Source organism: Lygodium microphyllum, chromosome 25, assembly GCF_053477565.2.
Source record: "Lygodium microphyllum isolate KBCC chromosome 25, Lygodium_microphyllum_v1.1.10, whole genome shotgun sequence".
Lineage (NCBI taxonomy): Eukaryota > Viridiplantae > Streptophyta > Polypodiopsida > Schizaeales > Lygodiaceae > Lygodium > Lygodium microphyllum.
In genome coordinates, this window is record NC_141159.1 from 59,220,293 (window position 1) to 59,232,095 (window position 11,803).

General features: G+C 41.0%; 1 protein-coding gene across 1 annotated transcript; it reads right to left on the bottom strand.

Annotated features, from left to right (window-relative positions):
• Positions 1–971: 971 nt before the first annotated feature.
• LOC148014267 (ketol-acid reductoisomerase, chloroplastic-like) lies at positions 972–6,897 on the bottom strand. Its single transcript, XM_087666227.1, has 11 exons — positions 6,508–6,897; positions 6,333–6,425; positions 5,384–5,449; positions 5,133–5,273; positions 4,767–4,994; positions 4,561–4,678; positions 4,344–4,483; positions 3,795–3,962; positions 3,359–3,514; positions 1,833–2,024; positions 972–1,697 (listed from the first exon to the last, which is right to left on the bottom strand). Exons 1-11 carry the CDS (start codon positions 6,808–6,810, stop codon positions 1,530–1,532), a joined length of 1,773 nt encoding a protein of 590 aa, XP_087522353.1. The 5' UTR covers positions 6,811–6,897; the 3' UTR covers positions 972–1,529.
• Positions 6,898–11,803: the final 4,906 nt, after the last annotated feature.

Below are 11,803 nucleotides of genomic sequence, written 5' to 3' on the forward strand. Positions count from 1 at the left end.
AGAATCCACTAATTCCTAGCAATTTGAATGGTTGGTTGGCTGGACTCCTCTCTTGGGAAGGGAAATAAAATTACCCCAAGCTTTACTCTAATAGCACAATTGGGCCTAGTCTCTATTGCAGATGCGACTCTCAACTCATTGTATTGGTCTTTTCACTCAACCACAGATTTTCCAATTTTCTTGCACAATACCATTGACTCATGGAACATCTCAGTGCGGTTGCTAGACCAACCACAGTCACCCTTCCCACCCTTAATTAAAATCACCCTTAGCAAGATTAGAATCTTGGTGATAAAGAAAAGTCTGGAGACAACCTCAATTAACCAAATGAACCACCTTATGATTAAAAATCACCACAGATTGGCAGCTAAAGCCAAAGTTGTTTGAAAGTTACATAAAAACAAAGGCATGTCAAAATTCAACTGTTATAAAAGGATAGCTTTATTTAACTCCATTCAAAAACCAAAGAAATAAAAACTAATGCTAATAGGAGGGGCATAAGTAGCCTGCTCTTGCCTGGGCTTTCTTTGGGTATCGTATCTCAAATGGCAGCTGTTTCTTTTATACTAAGAGTGGAACCTTCCAAGTTCCCACCACAAATTTTTTTAGTACCCCTTGACAAAAAGAATCTAGTCTTTTGTCTTTTGTCTACCATTTGGAGAGAGAGAGAGAGAGAGAGAGAGACCTTTGATGCATCCCTCTGATTGGATCCTTAGTGCAGCAAAATATCCCATTCCCACACAGCCACATAGGATCATGTTTCGTTTTTTGTGATTTGGGGTCACTAGCACCACCACACCCAAATGTCCTTTATCTTCAATTCAACCACCGAATTCAAAGCCATATTGCTACGCTCAAGGATCTTCTCTACTGGCAATTGGAACTTATTCAACTTGCTGGCCTTCTCCCTAGGGAGGATTCAGTTTATTGGCATACAACGATTTCTTCTACCTCTCTAACATGGATCTTGTATTTCTCATGTGTTAAAATTCTTACTCGTTACAAAATTTAAAAATCAGAGATTTAGTCCCTTGGCATACAGCAGTTTTCCTAGCACTTTTGCCATCTTAGTTCTCTGTGACATTTGTACTCTTTTGTTATAATTAGTACAATCTCTCTTCACAAAATGAGACACACACACACTGCGAGCACGTGCCTGTTTTTGAATGCAAAGGTGATCTGTGAGCAGAATTGCAGATTCAGTCAACTTCCACAGGAAACCTAATATTCTTATGCTTTTGACTGCAGCTGAATGTCATCCAGAAAAAGAGCTCACTGAACAGGAGACAATCCTGAACTGCTTTACATGCTTGCCAGAGACCAAGAATTTGTAAGCATAGCTGCAGATGGCGTATGACTTACAAATATGGCCATGCAACTGACCCAGAAGTTCATGGCTTCAAATTGCCCTTTGTTGTCTGTCCAATGTTGAAAACCAACCCTGAAAGTACGATGTGGCAGCTGGATTTTTCCTTCACTCTTATGCAAGTAGAGAGCTTTGTCCACTAAAACAGCTAAAGTGTATTTCTTCACTGCCGTAGTTCTGGGCGAACATAATCAGCATTGGCTGTCACTGCTATGTCCAGGGTTGGCCTCAACTGAGAGCAAACTTCTAGAGCACTGTGCACTGGATCTGACAAGAAATTTCCAATGAGATCCTTGTTCACAGAAGCTTTTGCATCAACGTCTACGAAAGCCTGCACAAAGAAAAGAGAATATCCCATCACTCCAGCATGTTGTACTTAGATCACATGGGCACACATGAAACGTAAAAGCAAGCACCTGCATGTATAAAAACTGGAAGAGAATGAAGCAGGACAGGAAAACTAAACCTGTTGAGTTAGTATATAGTCAAAACGAGGGGCCCACTTTCTTGAACCGAGACGAGCCGTAGTTGAACAGTTATCTACCATAAAAGCCACCCCCCTGGCATGCATAAAAGGATTCAAGGAGTCCACAGCCTCAATAACACTCTCGTTCACCATCTCTGAATAAGAATGGCCCTTCTTTCTCAATACTTCGATCTGCAAGCAAACACCGATGACAAGTCCTCACATGTAAGTTGGAGATTGGTGAGATGCCCACATTACAAATTTGATCCTATGGCCACAGAGACTTGCATTGACCAGATACAGACAAGTAGTCTACAAAACACACATTTAGATATTGAACTGCCAAGAAGTAGATCTGGGGTGATAAAAGTACATACGGTTCCAGTTTCCTTGACAACTAGCAGCAACAAGGTTATAATATATCTTCACGAAACAAAAAGAATGATTCCCTCCCTCCCTCAAACCAAGGGATTAATCGAGAGTCACTTTTATGAAATGGGACCAAGTGTAAGGGCCATTGCATGCACATATGCAAGCGTGCACACACACACGAGAGAGAGAGAGAGAGAGAGAGAGAAGCAAGGAAAAAGAGGAGAGAGATACTTAGCCAGCACTTTAAAAATAAGCATGGCTACCAGGAACAGGGAATGGGGAGTGGGGAACAGGAATACAGATCAGAATGGGAACTAGGAGAGGAAACAAAGTGGGAATGGAGGTTAATGGGGTATTAAGAAATAGGTAGCATTAAGAATGTTATTACACTCATAAAGAAAAAATGAGCAGTGCACAATTTTGGGTTGACAAAGTGTGCACACAAGTAAACTACAGCAAAAGGCTAGTGTTCGTGTGAGTAGACTGCAGCAAATGGTGAGAAAAGAGAAGAGTTTTGTGTAGCAAACTACAGAAAACACTGAAGAAAGAAGAGCAAAGAGTGCAGAGTGAATATGCAGGGATGGCAGACAAGGCAGAAAATTTTGACCCAAAATATAGCAATTTTCTGTGTCTGAAATCACCATTCCCTACAAGGGGAATGGTGCAAATGTCCCCAGCAGGAGAACACCTGACAAGAACAGTAGCAGGAATGTTCCATCAATTAGGAACGCATTCCCCATTCCTATCCATTTCAAAACAGCATTCCCCTGCTCCTAGCTGCAGCCTACAACTTCCCCCTTTCCATGCTGCTATGCAGCTAAGAAGTTTGCAGCAGAAAAACACTGAGAGACAGAGAGAGAGACAGAGAGACACAGCAAGGGACAGATAGAGACAGAGAGAGGGGGGTGGTCTGCTCTTTAATTTTTCCCAGTTGCCACTGAGTGGCCAGTTGTGCTTTCAGTTTCCAATGCTTGCATAGACCAGCACTGTTTCTTCAACAAGCCAAAACGAGACTCACATAGACACAAACAGACCCCTACGTCTAGTGAAGAGTTTAAGGAAATCAAAGATGTGAGAATGCCAGAAGACACAAAAGAGCACAAGATATGGGGCATGCAGCTTGACAATAAATACACTATGGACATGCCTTTTACCTGTGCCATCATCAGTGCAATGTACACTCCAGCAGTAAAGCCATACAAGGGGCCAAGGTCACCTTCTTTTCTCGAAGCACGTACACGCTCACCCACTTTCCACATTCTGGTCTTGTCTATCTTACCCATGGGAAATGCAGGAAGACCATCTTTCTCCTGTAAAAAAAAAAATGTAACAATTAAGCCATCATCAGACAGAACTGCAGCCAATTGGGGTCCAACATGCCCTGTACAATACAATTCACAATCAAACTAATTGTCAAGTCAGTTTGCCACAAAGGGCTATCCTCTGCAGTCTAACAGAGACCACAATTTGTAAGATACATACAAACTAGCCCCATGGCAAATTTTTCCTTAAGTATGGTTAATAGAAACATCATGTAACCAGCGTAAAAGAAAATCCAATAAAACAGAACATCCCGCCATCTCAACTTACATAAAAGCGACGCCCTGCCATCACAACACTGCGAATTTCGTTCCCTGATGCCACATCCTCATAACATTCATAAAGAATATCCATGCATGGATAATATGAAGCACTATATGCTGTCTCAAAGTCTTTCTTTCCATGCTCATCTAAAGCATTATAAACTGCCACCATTCCCTGAAAAAACACATGACTGTCAGAAGCAGAAGGAGCTATTGAAAGCTAACTAATATACATCTACCATATTCCATGATTAAGCCTTCCTGTCAGCAATGTATGACACCTGGTGCTTGAATTTTACATGGTTCAATCTCTCAGGCAAACCATTGCACTGTGTAAAACAGGCAAAAAAAACACTTTCAAACAATCACTGGAATAGACTGCTGGCATCAAAAACTATTTTAGTATAGGCTTCATGCTGAATCTTGACTGAAAACTCACACATGCATGGATATGCAACTCAAAAGATACCCATAAACTGTTGTTGTCAACACTACAAGATAGCTGTCTTAAACAAAACACATCTCAGACAAAATTTGAATAGGCCGTTACGTTTACCTTTGTTGAGATGGTTTTAGAGATAGTGCCAGTAATGCCTTCCACTGTGTTTTTGTAAGCATCATCCTCAGACATGCCAGCCTCTGTGTACCTTCTGAACAGTGCCTCCACAACTCCATGCACAGCACCCAAAAGGATTCCTGGAGAACACCCAACATTGAGTACACGAACCCACTTAAATATGAGTAACATAATGTCTAGCAGCACAAGCATGTACCTCTTTCACCATAGATATCACTTTTGTATTCATCTTCCAGAGTGGTTACAAATGTAAAAGGAGATCCCAAAGCCACAGACCAACCTAGTGCTACATCAGTGGCTCGTCCATCTACATCCTGCACAGGATATTTGAGAGAGCTCAGACATTTCAATTAGACCTCACTGGGCAAGAGGGTACCTACTGTTTGCCAAACAATACTGCACCTGATGAACAGCAAAGCTTGAATTTATTCCTGCCCCATTAATCTCCTTGCCCTGCACATATAAGCGCCTGACGGAGGGGCCCATCCCTTTTGGACAGACTGCAATAACACTAATATCCTTTCTGAAATCTTCCCCAACTGATTGCAAATGTCCCAGTAAAAACCCATGAGAAAGTCCCAAGATAGCTTTGGGTTTCATTGCAGCAAAAATTTGTTGGTAATGGTCAGCCTGTTACATGAAACAAAATAAAAGCTAGAAGAGATTTCAGCTCCAAGAGTCATTTCACATCTTCGGCGAACTACATATTATAAATTATTGGCTCTTTTGGACTCAATAACTAGTTTTAAGTGACACTTTAATGACTACCTGTGCAGCATCTGATATAAGAAGCAAAACCAAATCACTCTCAGCAACTGTCTCCAAAACGTCACCCAAAGTTCCTGTTTCTTCTGTGAAGCCTGCTGCCCTAGCCTCAGCAATAGACTTAGAACCTTTTCTCAAACCTATCTGCAAGCAATGTAGTTTCCATACGATTTTACATAAAGAATTTGGTGGATAAACAATGCCATAAACATCCAAGTGCAGTTAAAACCAAGCAATTTAGTACACAGTAGCACCTTCACTTTGATGTCAGAGCTAGCTTCTGCAAGAGAGTCTCGTAAATTCTGTGCCTGTGCAGGTGCCTGTACATTGAAATCAAATGTCACAGAAAATCCAACAGTACATACTCATTTTCAGTCAGAATAGCACTTTTGCAGTAATAAGTATATACAGAGCAGAAATTAACCCCACTAGGGGCACATCAAAAAATCTATCGAGCACAATACAAAGGTGTTAGATAAAGATTACTTCTAGTGCCAGCACTTTTCATAGGAAAGTCAAGTAAGTAAAATCACACAGATCCTTTATGATCATTTTTTGTACTCCTAAAAAGTGTGAGACGATCAATTAGCAGGTAACATGTGGGACCACTTTGCATGATCAATGCATGCCGCCCTGCCTGTACAAACACTTGATGGCATAGCCACATTGAATTTATGCTTGGTTACAACCAACTGACTCACAGATCTGTGTTCAATTCAAGAATTAAAGTAATCAGGCATGCATATAACACCATTCACCGAGCTAGTAACATTTCCTCGTGATTATGAACCCTTGAGTACGACACAATCTTCTGCTGCATTTTGGGAACCGTATTGAGTACAACACAATCTTGGAATTGTTCCTGGCATCTCCAACACCACTCTCAGATCACCTTGCCCCGCTCCTTGAGACACAGAGGTTTGATGCGCTGTATTGTCATACACCCTCGTCTTCATTTGAGCATTCGTCAGATTGTGTTTATTGCATGCCATACTTTGTTATTTCTCTGCCCTGTAATTTTTTTAACATCTGCCTTGAAGTGTCCCCTCTAGAACCTATGCGTGCTGGAGTGCATTATTGGAGAGGTAAAGTCGTCTATCTGACCTGAATGCCATTATAGAGTCCATGAAATTACCAGCTATAAAACTATACGGTGCGAATCAAGCAGATTTCTCAAACGGAATGATTTGATGTATACTGTACCTGTGAACCCCATCCAATGACACCAATAAGTTTGACACCCTTGAAAGCATCGGGCAGCAGAGGAAAGAGGTCCCTTCCGCCTCTCACTATGTACTGCCAGAATCAGGCAAACACGATGTATAAGTGCAACGAAGTAGAGATAAAACGTAATTTAAAAAAACATAGTCGAAGATACCTCATCGCGACCTGCAAGGGTTATTTTCTCCTTGTTGAAGACTTTTGTTTCGAATTGCACATCCGTGCCCCGTTTAGGGGGAGCTGACACCACCATCGAGACGCGGCCACCACCGTTGGCATACCTGCTAGGCAGGAGAGAAGAAGCATCGACCATCGCACTGCAGAAAGTTAGCCGTTTGGAGGAGGAAACCTGCAGGGAAGCCGCTTCCTTGTGCAGCGTCCACGCGTTCTCGCCAAATGCCCGTGTCGAGCGAGAGGAAGAGGCCGCGAAGCAGGACGAGAACTGGGACATGGCAGCCATGGCTTCTGCAAGGGGGGGGAAGGGTGTGAGGTGAGATAGGGTTTTCTGTCTTCTGGCCTAAACCACCTTCTTCATCTCAGGTTTTAACTTTTCTTCACATTTCTTTATTATTACTAGCCATTCCGGGGGCGCTTACGCGTCATTACTGTTGTCGTTATGGTATTGTTCACACACTATTATTATCATTATGAGTTGCCATGCAGCAATTTGATCTCCCATGATACTTTAATGACTTCGAATTGAAATTGAATTGCAAATAATCTACCAACTAAGAAAAGACCCCTCTACCTCCATCTCTTCCTTTTCTTATTAGCACTATCCTTTTTGCCCATTGTGTCCTTGGCCCACTAGAAAGGGGCCAACGGCCTCGACCAGTCGTGCATAAAATTTCCCTTACAATATTCATTGCATTACTATAAGTTAGTATACGTGGGCAAGTGGCCATCCGATCGCTTTTCACCATGCTTAAACCTCCTCCTCCTCCACTGATTTTTGCCCTTTCTTTTATCCCTATCAACATCCTATCTTCATAGTTGTGAACAAATTTTGTTGTATATATTGTTATGCTTACTATAGTGGTCATAAGTTGTTTAGCACTATTGCGACTAATGAATTCAAATTGAAATCAAATTCTAATTGAAGTATGCCTTTGAAACCCTTGGCTCTAGGTTTACCCTTTATTAGCACTATCTTACAAGGACATGTTAGTGTAATCTTTATTAGATCAATTGAATTACATCAAGTCTTTTGCCTACCCTATGCCATAATGAAGAGTTTGGGCAACATTTTTTCTCAACATATCAATACTGGTCCTCCTCATTTGCTTCTTTATTGACTTTGCTTGCATTTGTCTTCATGTTCATGTCCCCCTCAAGCAAAGGTATCATTTTTGAGGCAACGGAAATGACTTCAAAATCTTCTAATAGATTCATTGATAGCTCTTTAGAACAAGGGAATCCATCCATCCCTACAGGTAGAATAGACACAAGTCTTCCATATAGTGTTGATAAGCAACATGAGTCATGCTACTCTTCATGAAGTGTATCCACATAGAAATCTTCTTACTTGTCATTGACATTACCAGGAATCAATACCCACAAACTAAGAATAACCAACAATGAGTTGGTCTTTGTATGTATCAAGAGATACAAGCAATGGCGATGTAGTATCAAAAGATACTAGTTTGAAATTTGATGTTGCTTGAGTTTGACTTGATTCTTGATGCTTGTCTTGTCCTTCAACTTGAGTCTCCTCCTTGCTGATGTGATGGAGAAATTTTACTTGAATCCTTGCTGGAAACTGAGTTGGGAGCTCAGATCAGAGTGGCAAAGCCTTCCAATGGAGTGAGAAGAGTGAGATGGAAGAGGAGCTTGACGATGATATTTGATTGAATATTCCAAGTCTTCCAAACACTGCACAAATGTCTTCACCTTGATGTTTATCACTGAGTAAGTCAGTGAATCAGAGTGGCAATGTCTTAATCCAAGTGATAAGAGAGAGAAAATGAAGAAAATGATGAGTTTTTAATGAGCTTGAGTTCAAAAGCTATGGAGGATTGTGTTAGGGTTTCAAACCCATCTAATAAAAACAACGACAACAGCTCAATCTAATAGCTATTTGAGTTTATATTTGGTGAGAGGATAGCTCATAGGTTAGGCTTTGAAGGCCCCATGATCATCATCGACATTGTGTACTTTATATATGGCGCTGACTGTACAACGCAGAGATAGCACAAACAGGCAGTGAACTGACAAATTACACAATGCCAGGCTCAACGCACACCAATGTTAGGGTCTATTGTAATAGGCACAGGAGCCCTGGGTTAGGGAAGATTTTTGTAGAAGAAAGCATGAGGAAATATAGCCTATAGAAGGAGATGAAGAAGCTCCAAGACAGGTGGGTGCAGGCTGCCTATGGCTGCCAGGTAGAGAGAGTGTGATTCAAGTGAGGAGATGAAGTTAGATACTCAACCTGAGCTGGAGAGGGACTGAGAGAGAGCTGAGAATAGCTAAGCCGAGCTGAGCCATGCCCAACTAGGCTTTGATACCATGTGGAAATGTGTGGGATCTAGGACATGGCAGTGAGCTATGGTGGATGGAAGAAGAAGAATGAACTCGTGATGACAGAGACACTGGAATTGACTGTTACGCAAGTGAATCAGGTTCCAAGATTGAGACTTGGACTCATAAACACAATCTTGTGTATAGACTGACAATGACAAGACACTAACTGAAAAGAGAAAGCATCATGCTATTGCATTCATCATGTATTAAAAAGTGGTAGTCAAGTACAATGCTTTATAGTTGTTAGATGGATAGCACTTTCCCTTTCTGTGCATATGGGATTCAGTCTACCTGCATGTCCTAAGCCCAAAACTGCCTTGTACAAAGAGTCCAGAGTAGGTGTGATTGCAAATATCTCAACACATAGGCCCTTCTAGTGAAAGCTCTTAGCAATCCTATCATATGTTTTGAGAACACCCAAATGACCAATAGTGGGGGAAGAATGCATATTTTCCATGATCTTCTAGGTGAAGGGGGAAGTGTGGGGATAATATTCTTGCAATGGGACTAGATAAAGGCCATTATTGAGCTAATATTAAGAGATTTTGTCCATTATCCCATGCTATAATTTCCAAAATATGTGATTCAATTTCTCATTCAAGAAGTAGTTCTCTTGAAGCTCCTCAATCCAATCACTATGCAACTCTGAAATAGAAGATACTTTGCATGCCCACATCTGTGATAGTGAATTGGCCACTATATTGTCTTTGCCCCTAGTATAAGAGATGTCTAATCATAATTTTGCAAGGTTTTCACCCATCTCCTCTACTTGGGAGTCAAAGTAGATAAAGTTAGTAATAAGTACTAGAGGACTCGATGGTCGCTTTTCACTCTGAATTGGTTGCCATAGAGTTAATGGTGCCATTTCTTAACAATATGAAGGATGGCCAACATCTCCTGGTCATAAACATTCATATGCATCTCATTTTCATCAATCTTAGGACTCTCAAAAGCAATCACACAATGCTTTTGTAGCAAGATAGCCCCAATATCTCTACACTAGCATCACATTGAATGGTAAACTCTTTCAAGAAGTTAGGGCATACAAGGATGGGAGTTGAAGTAAGCATTTCCTTCAACTAGTTAAAGCTGCGATCAGCAATAGCATCCCAAAAAAATGATTCCTTCTTTAACCAGTTTGTCAAAGGTGCTGCAATGGTGGCATAATGCTTGATGAAATGTCTATAAAATGAACAGAGACCAAGGAAACCACATATGAAGTGGTACTAGATGGTGTGGGTTAGTCCTTTACACATTGTATCTTTTTGGAATTAGTTTGTATGCCATTTTCACTAACAATGTGACCCAAATATTCCACTAAGGTCTGTATGAATATACACTTACTTTCCATAGCAAATAGCCTATGCTCTCTCAAGACATCCCATATCGAGGGACATGTGCCAAGTACTCCTCTCGTGATTTGTTGTAAATAAGAATGTCATCAAAGAATATGAGCCAAAACTTGAACAGAAAGGGATGTAAAATTTTATTCATGAGGCTTTGAAAGGTGGCAGGGGCATTAATCAATCAAAAAGGCATCACTAGGAAATGTTAAAGCCTATGATTATTCTTGAAAGCCGTTTTGATCTCATCACTCGTCCACATACATATCTAATGATAGCTAGAGCATAGATCCAATCTTAGTGAAATAATGTGCCCCTTTTAACTTCTCCAACAAGTCATCAATCCTTAGAATAGGATATCGGTTCTTGACTGTGATCTTATTCAAGTCTCTATAGTCAATGCACATGTGAAAAGAGCCATCTTTCTTCTTAACTAGTAGGATGGGAGATACATGTGAAAAGAGACATCTTTCTTCTTAACTAGTAGGACAGGAGATACATAAGGTGAGAAGCTCGATTCAATAAACCCCATCTAAAGTAACTCTTCGACTTGGTTTGTAACTTCTTCATGCTCACACTTGGAGATTCTATAAGATGGCTTGTTCATTGGCCTTAGAATGGAATTCTAGATTAATTAGGTGGTCCACTTGCCTCTTAGGGGGAAGGGTTGTAGGCATTTGAAATAAATCATCATACTCCTTGAGCCTTCAGTGCAAAAATGGATGGTAGCAGGCTACCTATCCACTGCCAAGACATTCTTCATTAGCCAAGGAGGTAATGAATAAGTAAGTGGAGAGAGAGAGAGAGAGAGAGAGAGAGAGAGAGAGAGAGAGAGAGCCAAGGAGACAATTATTGATTGGGGATGGCATCCAGAACATTTACCCTTGATCCATCTTGTTGCACCTCTAGCATTCTACAATAGTATATACCCACCCTATCCACACTAGCAATGACTACAGGGCACCAAAAGAAAATACATGTATACAAACTTAAAGTCGCAAAAGAAAAAAAAAATTATTTTCGACTTATCCAAAGTGGGCTAGCTAACAAGGTAGAATACTCCTACATGCATGCTGGCTTGCAATCTAGATTTGGTCATGCCACGGGAGAGAGAGAGAGCGTGTGTGTGAGAGAGAAGTAGACATGTGGTCTCTCTACTACCCTTGTAGACGTGCTACTATGATCTATTTTGCAATTGCAATCTTAGTCCATGAGAGAGAGAGAGAGAGAGAGAGAGAGAGAGAGGGGGGAAGCTGACATGCGATCTCTCTACTACCCTTGCGGACATGCTACTATGATCTATTTTGCGATTGCAATCTTAGTCTATGAGAGAGAGAGAGAGAGAGAGAGAGAGAGAGAGAGAGAGAGAGAGAGAGAGAGAGAGAGAGAGAGAGAGAGAGAGCAGGGCATACACATTACTTAGAATCACATGCACTCTTATTTTTGCTTTGGCAACTAAAATTCAGGATGATATAATAAACCTTTACAAATCCTTTTTTTAAAGTATGGGAGCATTCTAGCAACACCACGTAGGTTAGGTGCTAGGTTTGGTGGATTTTGGCATACTTATACTAAAGATAATCTTGG

Bases quoted from the DNA above. Each gene is read 5' to 3' on its own strand.
- LOC148014267 (XM_087666227.1), bottom strand. From the start codon at position 6,810: ATGGCTGCCATGTCCCAGTTCTCGTCCTGCTTCGCGGCCTCTTCCTCT. The intron at 6,426-6,507 runs GTATCTTCGACT...TGATTCTGGCAG, and splicing joins CCCTTGCAGGTCGCGATGAG to TACATAGTGAGAGGCGGAAG. The intron at 1,698-1,832 runs GTTTAGTTTTCC...TTCTTTGTGCAG, and splicing joins ACTATATACTAACTCAACAG to GCTTTCGTAGACGTTGATGC.